Below are 16,241 nucleotides of genomic sequence, written 5' to 3' on the forward strand. Positions count from 1 at the left end.
GTCGGTGAATTCTTCAAAAATACCCAAAATTCTACACACCTGAAAACTGCTCAAACCCCTGTCTTGGCCTCCAAGACGAAACCGTAGAAACTCAGCGGATAAATAATCGCTTACATTGCTAAACCGCATTGTAGAGTAGAATTCTTTAAGAAGCACCGGGTAGATTGGTTCATTGATGCTAAAAAGATGTTCCCAAGCATGGGTGACTACTCTATTGTATGGAATGGCGAGTAAATTAGTAACATGACGGCGCATGCCCGCCTCCTCCAATGGCCCCCAAATGAAATACCAAGTAGCATTAATGGGCCTGCGGTTTATTCTTTCAAAGGTTTCGGTGTAGTCATCGTCATTCTGTACCTGATTTAACCAAACCCGAGGATCATTGAGATCCTCCCCTTCTTCTTCTCCCGAAGAAGATGATGAATGATGTTGTTCCTGTGGTGGTGGTGGTTGTCTTGGTGGAGCCAAACCCGATGGCCTTCCCCTTTTAGCCGCCGGTCCTCCCCTGCTAGTTTGTCCCTGCAAAACATTATACACAAAACCAAAAGAACATAGAAATCGTTGTGTTAATGTTAGCCAAAATATAACCGAATAGCAGGAGAGATTAATCACTCAATTCCTAGTTCAAAAGTAGTATGATTCATTTACACAAAAGTGCACGTTCACAAGTTTATACCAGAGTCAACCAAAGTCAACTTGAATTCATTAGCACACTTTCAAAAATGAAAATCATAACATCACAATGTAACACAAACATAGGACTTAAAAGATTCAAGTATGATGTGTCATAGGTCATAGCATTTAACTTTGCATTCTAAACATATTCAACACAAATCATAATGCAATTTTCACAATTTAGCTCAAATGACCATCTTAACACATACATTATGGCATTCTATTCTATTAAATTGATTCAACAGGCCCATACATGTGAAAAACAAGCATACATACTTCAAAAGTTCATTACAAATCCATAATATGCTTAGAAATTTACTATCATTCAAAAATGACCCGGCCAAATTGACATCAACATCACCAACACAATCAAATACTTCACAAGAATCATAAACATCAAACATTAACCCAACATCATGAATTAAGCACTCAAAATTCGGATTTAAATTTACAAACCCTAGCATCATGAACAAACCCTAAAGAACATGTAATCTTAGCAAAATAAACACATTAGGGCAATTTAAACAATCTAAGGCATGTTAATCTTAAAAATAATCAAGCAAATCAAACACCCCACACTAATCTTTAACCAATTTAAAGATATAAACATATAATTCAAGTAATTGATAAAGAAAAGTGAAGAAATGTAGAATCCATACCCAAAAGTTCATGATGAGAAGCTTGAAATCGAAGAGAAAATCACGAATTTGATGTAGAAATTTAGGGTTCTTGAGAGTGGTTCGGTTTTTGGGCAGAGAGAAATAGATAGAATGTGTTTTGTGGATAGGAAATAAGTGGGTAAGGTTTAAAAACGCGTAATTTTTCTGTAACAGGGGTCCGGGACGGCGTCTTCCCTTTTGGAACGGCGTCCTGTTCTTAAAAGTGAGACGGCGTCTACCCATTCGGGACGGCGTCTTGATATTAAAACCGGGACGGCGTCTTGGATATTTGGGACGGCGTCCCGTATAAGTAAAACCCACTGATCAGTTTTTTTGAGTTTTTCGCGTTTAGGGTCGTACGGTAATCATTTTGAACCAAACAAAAATTTATAGCACACACAATACTAACCTAATTACAATGGTGAACCATTTTTTACGAGTCGTGCACCCAACTCGTCCCCGTTTTGATTTAAGCGTTTTTGTTGAAGTTGAGGCTAACCTCATCCTCAATTTCCAGGGGACCATCAACGTAGTGTTTTACCCGGTGGCCATTCACTTTAAAAGTATCGCCTTTCCAGTTCGCTATTTCAATGGTACCATAAGGGTACATTCTTCTAACCACAAATGGTCCCGTCCATCGGGACTTTAGCTTTCCTGGCGATAACTTAAAACGAGAGTTATAAACAAGGACACGGTCTCCTTTCATGAATTCTTTTGGATGTTTTAACCTTTTGTCGTGCCATTGTTTAGTTTTCTCCTTGTAAATTAGAGAGTTGTCATAGGCTTCAAGCCTCAACTCGTCTAATTCATTTAATTGGGTCAAACGTAACCGACCCGCTTCTTTGTAATCCAAATTGCATGCCCTTAGCGCCCAATGTGCTTTATGTTCAATCTCCAACGGGAGATGGCATGCTTTTCCGTATACCATACGGAAAGGAGTTGTTCCAATCGGTGTTTTGTAGGCCGTGCGAAATGCCCACAATGCATCATATAACTTGTTGGACCACTCTTTTGGATTAGCACCAACGGTCTTCTCTAATATGCGTTTTAATGACCGGTTGGTGTTTTCTACTTGCCCACTCGTCTGAGGATGATAGGATGTTGAAATTTTATGGATTACTCCATATCTTTTCAACACCTTTTCCATTTGCTTATTGCAAAAGTGGGTGCCCCGGTCACTTATTAGAGCTTTAGGCGTGCCAAATCTAGAGAAAAGCTCCATCAAAAAATTTACTACTACTCGGCCATCATTTGTTGGTAGAGGCTTTGCCTCCGCCCATTTAGACACATAATCTATGGCGACAAGTATGTAGAGATAAGAGTGAGATTTTGGAAAGGGGCCCATAAAGTCAATTCCCCAAACATCGAACACCTCGCATACTTGGATGCTTTGTTGAGGCATTTCATCCCGTTTAGTTATTTGACCCGCCCGTTGGCACGCGTCACAAGCTTTGCAAACAGCGTAGGCATCTTTGAATATTGTAGGCCAATAGAAACCGGCCTCATAAACTTTCCTCCCCGTAATTTGGGGACCAAAGTGCCCACCTGTTGGACCACGGTGACAGTCAAGCAGAATTTCGGTGCATTCCTTCCCCGAAACACACCTGCGAATAATTCCATCCGCACATCGCCTGAATAAATAAGGGTCTTCCCAAAAATAGTATTTTAGGTCACTAAAGAATTTCTTTCTTTTCTGATGTGACCAACCAGTTTCTAGGTACCCTCCAACAATATAATTGGCGAAGTCAACAAACCACGGATCCTCCACCTTCTCTACTCTCATTAGGAATTCTCCGGGAAAATCATCTTTAATACTCGATTCATGGAGTACTTCAAGATTGGGATTTTCGAGTCTAGAAAGATGGTCCGCTGCAAGATTTTCTGCACCTTTCCTGTCCTTAATCTCGATATCAAATTCTTGCAAAAGCAAGACCCACCTTAACAATCGAGGTTTTGCATCCGGCTTAGAGAAAAGATATTTTAATGCCGAATGATCAGTAAAGACAACAGTCTTTGATAGGACAAGATAAGATCGGAATTTGTCAAAGGAAAAGACTATCGCAAGGAGCTCTTTTTCTGTTGTTGTATAATTTAATTGGGCTCCTTGTAAAGTCTTGCTCGCATAATAAATGGGTTGAAAACGTTTCTCAACCCGTTGGCCCAAGACTGAACCAACCGCAAAATCCGATGCATCGCACATTAGCTCGAATGGTAAAGACCAATTTGGAGCTATAATTATTGGTGCGTTAACAAGTTTTTCCTTTAAAATTTTGAATGCCTTAGTGCATTCACTTGTGAAAACAAAGGGTGCATCTTTTTCAAGAAGTTTATTCAATGGCGTTGCGATTTTTGAAAAATCCTTAACAAACCGCCGGTAAAACCCGGCATGCCCAAGAAAACTTCTAACACCCTTTACGTTTGAAGGAGGTGGAAGGTTGGCAATGACATCAACCTTTGCTGGATCCACCTGAATACCAACACTTGAGATTTTGTGCCCTAAGACAATGCCCTCTTTAACCATAAAGTGGCATTTCTCCCAATTCAGCACTAAGTTCGACTTCTCACACCTGATTAGCATTTTCTCCAAATTTAGAAGGCATGAATCAAAAGTGTCACCGAAGACTGAAAAGTCGTCCATGAACACTTCCATGCAATCCTCAATCATATCGTGGAAAATGGCCATCATACACCTTTGGAATGTCGCAGGAGCATTACATAAACCAAAGGGCATACGGCGATATGAGAAGGTGCCATAGGGACACGTGAAGGTAGTCTTTTCTTGATCTTCGGGGGAGATGGGAATTTGAAAGTACCCCGAAAATCCATCTAGGAAACAATAAAAGCTATTTCCTGCAAGTCTCTCTAACATTTGATCAATAAATGGTAGAGGAAAATGGTCTTTTCTTGTGGCTTCGTTTAACTTTCGATAATCTATACAAACCCGCCACCCCGTAACAGTTCGTGTTGTGATAAGCTCGTCCTTATCATTGGTGGTAACAGTTATACCACCCTTTTTAGGAACACAATGAATCGGGCTTATCCACGGACTGTCTGAGATTGGGTAGATTAGACCTGCATCTAGCAATTTTATGATTTCCTTTTTGACAACGTCTTGCATATGAGGATTTAGTCTTCTTTGACGTTGCACCACTGGTTTGGAATTTTCTTCCATTAAGATCTTGTGCGTGCAATAAGAAGGACTAATTCCTTTTATATCATGGATTTTCCATGCAATGGCCGGTTTGTGGGCCTGTAACAAGGAAACAAGACGTTCTTTCTCATTTTGAGAGAGAAGTGAGGAAATAATTACCGGAAGCTTTGAATCTTCCTGAAGGAAAGCGTACTCAAGATGATCAGGGAGCGGTTTAAGCTCCAAAATGGGAGGTTCCTCAATTGAGGATCGACTCCGGTACTCGCTATCCTTACTCAGGGTTTCTATTTCCTCATCAGTTGGTTCACACTCATTGGCCATCAAAAATGTGGCCATCACATCCATTTCTTCTTCAGTGAATTCATCATCTCCATTTGCCAAATCGTATACACCTGTTTCATCCGATTCGGGAGATTCCTGCAAGAACTCGTAATGCGAATCTATGCTTTGCATGAAATAACAAGTATCATCCGAAGATTCGGGATATTTCAATGACTTGTCAATTGCAAAAGTCGCACTAGCTTCACCAATTCTAAGGGTCAACTGCTGGTCATAAACATCAATGACACATCGAGCAGTATTTAAAAATGGCCTACCCAGAATAATTGGTATTCTCTCATCAACTTCCATGTCTAAAACCACAAAGTCAGCCGGAAAGATCAGATTTCCGGTCTTAACTAACAAATTCTCTATTATTCCTCGAGGGAATTTTATAGAGCGATCAGCTAGTTGAATAGCCATTCGTGTGGTTTTGAGTTCCCCAGGGGCTAATTTAAGGTAAATTGAATAGGGCATTAAATTGATACTAGCCCCCAAATCGGCTAATGCCCTCATGCAATCAAGGTCACCCATTAGACATGGAATAGTAAAACTACCCGGATCTTGAAGCTTTTCAGGAAGTGTGTTAGACACCAGCGCGGAACATCTAGCATTTAAAGTGACTGATGAAACGCTTTCCATCTTCTTTCGGTTAGTAAGTAAGTCTTTTAGGAACTTAGCATACTTTGGCATTCCTGAGATAACATCAATAAAAGGCATGTTTATGTTTATCTGTTTAAACATATCTAGAAATTTTAGCCTTTCGGCTTCCAGCCTTTCTTGTTGTTGTTTTCTTGGGAATGGGAGCGGTGGTTGATATGGTTTCACTACGGGTTTTTCCCGTTCTTCCTTTTCAACCACTTTTTCCGGCTCCTTAACCGGTTCATCGTTTTGGTTCAATGGAACTCTGAAATCAGAATTTTCGGGCATTTGTGGAGCATCGTATGCTAAACCACTCCGTGTGGTAATAACATTTGCGTGCTCATTTCTGGGGTTCTTGTTGGTATCTCCCGGTAAACTACCGGGTTTTCTCTCACTCAGTAAATTGGCTAAACCACTCATTTGTTTTTCCAAATTTTGGATTGATGCTTGTTGGTTACGAAACTGATGTTCGTTTTTCTCGTTGGTTTGATTTATGTTTGTGACAAGCTGAGTTTGTGATGCAATTAACTTCTCCAACATATTCTCTAAATTTGACTTTTTCTCCTCCTGTTGGGGTTTTTGATAATAACCCGGAGTTTGTTGTTGGAACCCACTACTTGACCCTTGTTGAAAATTAGAATTTTGACCTTGAGGGTTGTAGGGGTTGTTAAAGTTACGGTTAAATTGGGCTCTACCCTGAAACTGGTTATTATTTCTTTGGCTTATAAAAGCCACTTCTTCTTTTTGAGCCATGGTTAACCCGGCATCACAATCTTTTCCTAAGTGTAGACCACCACAGTATTCACAACCTACTTTCATACTATGGATTTCTTTTGTGATTTTGTCCATGTTTCGGACAACACCGTCTATTTTTACACCTAGGGAGCTGAAGTCATCATAAGCACCGGCGCTTTGGACTTGAGCATTTCGAGTAATTGGGCGTTCTTGATGCCACTCATGAGAATAATCGGCTAATTTCTCGATTATCTCATAAGCCTCTTGCTCGGTTTTGTCCATAATTGAACCTCCGGATGCTTGATCAATGGAAATTCGGGTTGCAACTTCGCAACCCTTATAGAAGATTTGAACCTGTTGAAAGGTATCCAAACCATGGTTTGGACAACCTCTAAGCATTTTGGAAAATCTATTCCATGCTTCGTACAAGGTTTCCATAGGCTTTTGACAGAACTGGGTAATCTCCTGTTGGAGTCTCGCTGATTTAGATGCTGGAAAATATTTCTTAAGAAATTTTTCCATCATACTATCCCATGTTCTTATCGTAGCCTCGGCTAATGAATCTAACCAACTTCTTGCTTCCCCGTGGAGTGTCCACGGGAAAAGTCTTAGAAATATAGCCTGGTCAGTTTCTGGTTTTAATTTGAAAAGAAGACATATCTCTTCAAAGAGACGAATATGTTCGTTTGCGTCTTCATTAGGACCGCCACTAAATTGACACCTATTATTAATCATTTGAAGAATAGGTCCTTTAATTTCAAAATTTACCTCACCCGTGAGCGGAGTAATAGCACTACCTTGTCCGGTTTGCGTCGCTTTCATCCTTTCTGCCATTGATTGTCTTTGTACCAACGGTCTTTCTCCTTCCATTTCAAAATTTGGTGGTTGAACTGGTTTACCAAAGTCTGAATATCTAGGCTTGGTGGTACTTGATTCTGAATCAAAAGTTTCCTGCTTTGATGAAGATTCAAAAATATCAAGCACTTCTTTTGGAATTCTACCAAGCTTTCTATCCGGTTCTGTCAATGGTGTAAATAATGGAGATTCTGAACTTCGGGTATGTGGCATATGCAACCTATAATCTGCCAATCACACAACTAACAAAAACTATCACACATACCGATTCTACAAAATTAAAAATCAAAAACTATTAATAATTTAAAATAATTAAGAAACTACTTAATCACAAATTAGTTAATAATCCTATTTTGACACAAAACTGTCCCCGGCAGCGGCGCCAAAAACTTGATGTGCGAAATCGTGTCTATAATTTATCTTATGGAAAATACCGGTTTTAAAGATTGCTACACACTAACGGGCAGTGTACCCGATCGTGTAGTAGTATAGATAATGGTAAAATCCGTGTATCGTTCCAAGGACAGTTATATCAGTCAAACTAGAATTAGCAACTATATTATGATTAACTAAGTAATTAAAGTTAAAAGTACAAGTTTTATATTTTGTGGCTGTTTTAACGATTTAGCCAAATCAAAGAAGGTTAAATGTAAAAACAATATTTTTAGTCTTTTGGTTTATAAGATGCAAATAAATACAAATAAGCAAGTAAGATAGTTTTGAATTAAATCAAAGAGATGAAATGTTCATCTAGATATTTTACCCTCGGTATTGGATGTAAATTAGATATTAAGTCCTGATTGAATAATTATGTGTGTAGTTATCTAATAGGTTTTACTAAGAGTTCTCTCGGATAAACACGCAAATACAATAACAAGCTCAAGGGTTCCCTTTTCACTATAGTTCTTGTATTTGTAATCAAATAACTATAAGCATGCTAATCACCTAAATCGACTCGCCAAGAGTTCTCTTTAGCAAGTACTCAAACTAGAATTACTAAGCGAGGGTTCCCTATAACTTAGACCTTTTCGTTTGTGACTAGTTGATCAACAAGATTAAAGACTTGAATAACAATTGCCTTTGCGTTCGCTCTACACAATTCATTCCTATTTTGTCTAACCATTTTAATCTAGTTTACCCCCTTGGTCCGGTTTAGCAAACAATCAATCTAAGACAAGTTGATTGTAAATCAATATGATACATTAACAAGAGTTCTCTTTATCAACAACATATCAATTAACTAGATACAAATAGTTCTAACAACAATAAGCATGGTTCTCAATTCAAGCTTCAATCTATCACGCATAATACATTCAATCAATAAGATTACATCCAATACCTTGGTTATTAATCTAGACAAACATTATAGAAACTAGCCAATAATCATTGTAACAGACAACAATTCATTCAAATTATAAACTGAAATCATTTCTGAGAACAAGTGAATAACCTACAAGAACAAGAGTTCTTGGATGAAGAAGATGTTGATGGATGATGCTTTGATGTTTTGGCCTCTTCAAAGAGGTTGGAATTCTCCAAAGTACTCCTGAAAATCGCCTCTAAACTTCTCTGTACGTAACTCTATGAAAACAGTCCCCAAAACTGACATTTTAAGGTGGAGAAATTAGGTAAAAAGCAGAAAGTTCGGTCACACCTACTTTGGGACGGCGTCCTAAAAGGCAGGACGGCGTCCCAGTTTATAGACCAAGACGGCGTCCCAAGTATTCAAGACGGCGTCTCCATATGAAGACCAGGACGGCGTCTTCCTTTGTGGGACGGCGTCCTGGATGTATTTTGGGCACTGTTTCGTTTTATTTTTAATATTAGTTCATTTGGACGAACTTTTATATAACGGAAGCCTTGTTTTATCATTTTAGAGTGCTATCTTGATACTAACTCGTATCGGGATCAACCGATGTCATAAATCATCGAAATTCTTTGCAAACTACTCTTCCGATACAAATTCGCGCATCTTGACATATCCCTTGTAGATCATCTTCATTATCTTCGAATATAGAGCATTTTTAGTGATATTGCGATAGATATATATGATGTAATTGAGCAATATCAATATAAAAAAAAGATTTTTATTTTTAGTTTACTTTTATAAAAATACGTTTTTGTAAAAATACGTTTTAAATATTCGAAAATATAAAAAGAAAAACAAAAATATAAATATTTTTAAGAGTTTGTTAAATATTTAAGTTTTATAAAGTTTCTTTATTTTTATTTTATAAAAATATAAGTATTATTTAAATATTTTGTGTTTATTTAAAACATAAAATCAAAAACCGAAAAAAAAAATATTTATAAATTTATTTTTAAGATTTTTATTTATAAAATTATAAGTATCTTTATTTTTATTTTAGTTTTTAAAATATAAGTTTTATTTATATTTTAATTAAATTAAAAACAGAAAAATAAAAAAAATATAAATATTAAAAACCGAAACCTGTCAAACGAAAGCACCTTATCTGAAATTTCAAACCCCGCGACTCGCGGAGTTTGTTGCCAGGTGGAACCGCAACTCACGGAGTTTACCTTGACGCGCCTGACAGAACCCTAATCAGCATTTAATACGGAGTAATTAATTATTATTATTATTTTAACCCTTATTAGTTTTATTATTATTATAATTTAGTTTAAGTTTTTAATTAATATTAATTAGTTTAAGTTATAATTTAATTAGTATAATTAATTATAATTAGTTTTAATATATATAAAAATTAATGCTTTTATAAAATAATATAAAAATAATATTTTTATAAAAATTGTACTTTTTACAACTTTTAGTATATTTTTATATTTTGTTCCTTTTTATTCGTTTTAGCGTAACTTTTGTATTTTTAGCTCGTATTTAATTTAAGTCATAGTTTTTGCCATAGTTATTTTTATTTCTAGATTTTTAGGCCTTGCCGTAAAATCCCTTAAGTGCTTTTTCTTTAAACTAAGATCTAGGTGTTTTAGAATTTTGCGACGCATTTTTAAGTTTTAGTACCTTTTTAAGATATTGCCATTTGGGATATAGTTTTTCTTGTAAGCTTTAATATTTTTATACGCAACTTTTAATGTCTAGTTTTTAGTTCCTTTTAAAGTTTTGATGCATTACTTTCTTATTTTTATTTTTTCGACGCCTTTTACCTATGTATCAATTATCACTCTAATTAGTAATCTCAATTTGCAATTTTAATTTTAAGTTAGTGATAGTAATAAGGTTGGGTTAGTCGAGTATTTTAAAGTTTTATAAGTCACTCTTTTTCTTTCTTATTTTTCGACGCCTTGTATTTTTCAACCCTTTTCTTTTTCGACGCGCTCTTTTTCTTTCTTATTTCTCGCCATTCTAGTTTTAGGACATAGATTTTTATTCTACTTCTTCTCTATATTTCTTTAAATTACAAAAATTTATTTTAAGTGGTTAAATTGATAGACATCAAAATTTTCTGGTTCGTAGTAATAGTTGGATTTGTACGTGGACCGGGTTATCAGAGCCAAACAGTACTCAATTATATTGAGACCAAACGAATCCTGCCCCTCTTCTGCATCTTTTGGCTATTCGAAACGTGAGCAAAATCAGAAAAGTCTATTAATTGGATAACTTATATAATTTTTCTTTCCTTTTGAAAACTAATAGGATATTCAGTGAATGCACCGAGCAAGACGTTCACCACCTTTTGTACGTTCACCACCTGTAACTCGATCAAGACATCTAGCTAATATTGTCGCCGTTGATTTTTCTTTAGAATCGTCATCCAGTCAACCAAGTACTCCAATTCAAATTTCCGATAATCCATTTTTTGAACCCGACCTCACAATTGAGAATCCGGAGAATATTCAGGGACGATTCATAGATCCTGAACCATTAATTTTTCCTCCGGAACCACCAATCATTCAAACAGAGATTGTTGAGGAACGAACCATTAAATCAGAATCCTCTAGTGATTCAGATTCAACAAATTCAATCATGGAGAATCTGGAACCTTTAAGTATGGAAGACCGAATGCGAGCTAAACGCACTGGCCAAGGTCACGCAATTACTCATCCTGACATTAATGCGCCAGATTATGAAATCAAAGGACAAATTCTACATATGGTGACTAATCAATGCCAATTTAGTGGTGCACCGAAGGAAGATCCAAACGAACATCTTCGTACCTTTAATAGGATCTGCACACTATTTAAAATAAGAGAAGTTGAGGATGAACGGATATATCTCATGTTATTTCTCTGGACTTTAAAGGGAGAAGCCAAAGATTGGTTGGAATCGTTACCTGAAGGGGCGATCGATACATGGGACGTTTTAGTTGAAAAATTTCTTAAACAATTCTTTCCGGCATCTAAAGCCGTAAGACTTCAAGGAGAAATTGTTACGTTCACACAGAAACCAAATGAAACTCTATATGAGGCGCGGACAAGATTTGGAAAGTTATTGAGAGGATGTTCGCAACATGGTTTAGACACCTGTCAAATAGTACAAATATTCTACCAAGGATGCGACATCACTACAAGGAAAGACATCGATATAGCAGCTGGTGGTTCTATTATGAAGAAAACCGAAACTGATGCTTACAAAATTATTGATAACACTGCTTCCCACTCACATGAGTGGCACCAAGAAAAAGATATCGTTAGATCATCTAAAGCAGCTAGAGCCGATTCTAGCCATGACTTAGATTCCATTTTCGCAAAGATAGAGTCGAGAGACGAATGGAAAAGACGACTAAGGATATTTACTCAATACGAATTAGTTGTGAACAGTGTGGAGGACCACATTTGACAAAAGATTGTCTCAGTATTGAGCTAACAATGGAACAAAGAGAGAATGTTTCATATCTAAACCAAAGGCCTAGAAATAATTATCAGAATAATTATCAACCGCCAAGACCGATCTACAATCAAAACTAGAATTATAACCGAAATATTCCATACAACAACCAACAAGGTTCTAGCAATCAACAAGTATCCAATAATACTTACAATCAGCAAAGACCTAATTTTCAAAACAAACCACAAACCGATGATAAAAAGTCGAATTTAGAAGATATGATGACGAAGCTAGTTGAAACTCAAACGCAGTTTTTCACATCTCAAAAACAAACAAATGAACAAAATGCTCAAGCATTTAGAAATCAACAAGCTTCTATTCAAAATTTGGAACAAGAAGTGAGCAACCTAGCAAGGTTAATAGGTGAAAGAAAATCGGGAAGTTTACCTAGTGATACAAATGCTAACACCCGGAATGAAACAGCTAAAGCCATTACCACAAGAAGTGGTATTACACTTAAACCACCTGAAGTACCTGTAATTTCTGATGAAGCTATTCCTACTCCACAAGAACCACAACCTGAGCAAGATAAGGAAACAGAACCGGTAGTTGAAAAGGTTAATGAAGATAACACAGTTAAGGCAAAACCTTATGTTAAACCATACCAACCACCACTTCCTTACCCGAGTAAAATGAAAAAAGAGAAACTTGAAGCCGAGCAATCCAAATTCTTGGATATGTTTAAACAGATAAATGTAAATCTTCCTTTCATTGATGTAATTTCAGGAATGCCTAGATATGCTAAATTCTTGAAAGATCTAATCTCCAATAGAAAGAAAATGGACGAACTCTCGGCTGTTACTATGAATGCTAATTGTTCAGCAGTGCTGTTGAATAAGATACCAGAAAAACTATCTGATCCAGGAAGTTTCACAATTCCATGTTTTCTGGGTAGTCTTAGTTCAATAGAAGCATTGGCAGACTTAGGTACTAGTATAAATTTAATGCCGTATTCACTATACACTAAACTAGACCTTGGAGAATTGAAACCAACACGAATAAGCATACAACTAGCAGATCGATCAATAAAATATCCTAGAGGGATAATGGAGAACATGCTAGTTAAAGTTGGTACTTTAGTATTTCCAGTAGATTTTGTTATTCTGGACATGGAAGAAGATTCTCAAGTTCCTCTCATATTAGGAAGACCATTCTTAAACACGACTAAAGCAATGATAGACGTGTTTGGTAAGAAACTGACCCTAAGTATAGAGGATGAGAGTGTTACCTTTTCAGTTGATAGAGCTATGCAATAACCGCAATCTGCAGATGATACATGTTATTATATTCAAACTATAGATTCACATGCAGAATTATTAGAAGAATTTCCAGAATTACAAGAAACAGGAGAATGTTCTTTAGGAGAAGGAACTGAACCAATTGATGAAGCTGAGATGTTAGCTACACTAATAGCTAATGGATATGAACCAACAACAGAAGAAATTCAAATGCTAAAAGAAGAAGACATATATCGATATAAATCATCGATAGAAGAACCTCCGAAATTAGAGTTAAAGCCACTTCCAAACCATTTGGAATACGCTTATTTACATGGTGAATCTGAATTAGCTGTAATAATATCGTCTTCTCTTACTGAAAATGAGAAATCACAACTCATTTCTGTGTTGAAAGCTCATAAACCAGCCATTGCATGGAAAATTCATGATATTAAAGGAATAAGTCCTTCGTATTGCACACATAAAATCCTTATGGAAGAAGGTCATAAAACGTATGTGCAACGCCAACGAAGACTAAATCCTAATATGCAGGATGTTGTTAAGAAAGAAATTATTAAACTACTTGATGCAGGTTTAATTTATCCAATTTCTGATAGTCCATGGGTAAGCCCAGTTCAATGCGTGCCTAAGAAGGGTGGCATGACTGTCATTACAAATGAGAAAAATGAGCTTATTCCTACTAGGACTGTAACAGGATGGCATGTATGTATTGATTATAGAAAATTAAATGACGCCACCAGAAAAGATCACTTTCCCTTACCTTTTATTGATCAAATGTTGGAAAGATTAGCCGGAAATAGTTACTATTGTTTTCTTGATGGTTTTTCTGGATATTTTCAAATTCCAATAGCACCCGAGGACCAAGAGAAAACCACATTCACGTGCCCTTATGGTACTTTTGCTTACAAACGCATGCCATTTGGACTTTGCAACGCCCCTGCAACCTTTCAAAGGTGCATGATGGCGATTTTTCAAGACATGATAAAAGAATGCATGGAAGTTTTCATGGATGACTTTTCAGTCTTCGGTGATACATTTGAATCATGTCTAGCTAATCTTGAACGAATGCTTATTAGATGCGAATAATCAAATCTAGTACTTAATTGGGAGAAATGCCATTTCATGGTTAAAGAAGGCATCGTTCTGGGTCATAAAATTTCAAAGGAAGGAATTGAAGTGGATAGAGCTAAAGTAGATGTAATTGCTAAACTTCCACATCCCACCAATGTTAGAGGAGTTAGGAGTTTTCTAGGGCATGCCGGTTTGTACCGACGTTTCATAAAAGATTTTTCTAAAATTGCCACTCCTATGAATAAACTCCTAGAAAAGGATGCTCCATTCATCTTTTCAGATGAATGTATCAAATCTTTTAATATTCTTAAAGAGAAACTCACTAATGCGCCGATCATGATAACACCAAATTGGAATCTACCATTTGAACTAATGTGCGATGCAAGTGATTTTGCAATGGGAGCCGTTTTAGGACAAAGGATTGAAAAACGATTTCAACCTATATATTATGCTAGTAAGACGTTACAAGGAGCACACACGAATTACACAACTACTGAAAAAGAACTCCTTGCTATTATCTTTGCTTTTGACAAATTTCATTCATATCTCGTTCTAGCTAAAACGGTGGTCTATACCGACCATTCTGCTCTTAGATACCTATTTTCGAAACAAGATGCTAAACCAAGATTAATCCGTTGGATCTTACTCTTACAAGAGTTTGATATTGAAATCCGAGATAAAAAGGGAGCAGAAAATCTCGCAGCCGATCATCTTTCTCTTCTTGAAAATCCTGAATTAGAAGTTCTAAATGAATCGGCCATACAAGACAACTTTCCTGATGAATATCTATTGAAGATAGATTATAATGAAATTCCATGGTTTGCAGACTATGCAAACTACTTAGCATGTGGATTCCTTGAAAAAGGATTATCGTACCAAAAACAAAAGAAATTCTTTAGTGATATAAAACACTATTTCTGGAAAGATCCACATTTGTTTAAAAGTTGTCACGATGGAATAATACGCCGATGTGTATTCGGAGATGAAGCTAGTAAAATTTTAAACCATTGTCACACAGGACCAACAGGAGGGCATTATGGGCCTCAACTAACAGCAAGAAAAGTTTATGATGCTGGATTTTATTGGCCTACAATTTTCAAAGACGCACACCTTCTTTGCAAATCCTGTGATGCTTGTCAAAGGGCCGAAAAAATAAGTCAACGTGATGAAATGCCACAAAATGTCATTCAAGTATGTGAAGTATTTGACATTTGGGGTATTGACTTTATGGGTCCATTTTCAAAATCTCATAATAATCTATATATTCTCGTAGCCATTGATTATGTATCTAAATGGGCGGAAGCACAAGCTCTCCCAACTAACGATGCACGAGTTGTAGTCAACTTCTTAAAACGTCTTTTTGCAAGGTTTGGAACACCGAAAGCTTTAATAAGTGATCGGGGAACTCATTTCTGTAATAATCAACTTGAGAAAGTTCTCAAAAGATATGGAGTAACTCATAAAATCTCCACTGCATATCATCCACAAACAAGTGGACAAGTTGAAAATACCAACCGAGCTTTAAAACGTATTCTAGAGAAAACCGTAGGATCAAATCCGAAGGAATGGTCCATAAAATTGGAGGATGCACTCTGGGCTTTTAGAACAGCTTACAAAACTCCAATTGGAACCACACCTTTCAGACTCGTTTATAGAAAAGCATGTCATCTTCCAGTAGAAATGGAACACAAAGCATTTTGGGCTTTGAAGACATGTAATCTTGATTTACATGAAGCCGGACGTCTACGGTTAAGTCAATTAAACGAATTAGAAGAATTAAGACATGAAGCATACGAAAATTCGTTAATCTATAAGGAAAGAACGAAGAAATGGCATGATAAAAGAATCAGAAGTTCAAAAGAATTTAAAGAAGGAGACAAAGTTCTTCTTTTCAATTCACGATTCAAGCTATTTTCTGGAAAATTGAAATCAAGATGGTCTGGACCATTCATAGTCAAAAGAGTTTTCCCATACGGAACGATAGAATTAATAAATTCAAATGGGATTGAATTTAAGGTTAATGGTCACAGAGTGAAACATTACATAGATAGTCCGATGGAAGTTGACAACGAAGT

At 36.4% G+C, this 16,241-nt stretch overlaps 1 protein-coding gene across 1 annotated transcript in view; it reads left to right on the plus strand.

Annotated features, from left to right (window-relative positions):
* Positions 1–243: 243 nt before the first annotated feature.
* Positions 244–16,241, plus strand: part of LOC139902222 (uncharacterized) — a 35,762-nt gene continuing 19,764 nt past the window's right edge. Inside the window, exon 1 of the mRNA XM_071884869.1 lies at positions 244–312. Within this exon, the coding sequence (XP_071740970.1) occupies positions 244–312 (69 nt within the window). The remainder of the gene's footprint in view (positions 313–16,241) is intronic.

The sequence above is a fragment of the Rutidosis leptorrhynchoides genome, chromosome 3 (genome assembly GCF_046630445.1).
Source record: "Rutidosis leptorrhynchoides isolate AG116_Rl617_1_P2 chromosome 3, CSIRO_AGI_Rlap_v1, whole genome shotgun sequence".
Classification (NCBI taxonomy): domain Eukaryota; kingdom Viridiplantae; phylum Streptophyta; class Magnoliopsida; order Asterales; family Asteraceae; genus Rutidosis; species Rutidosis leptorrhynchoides.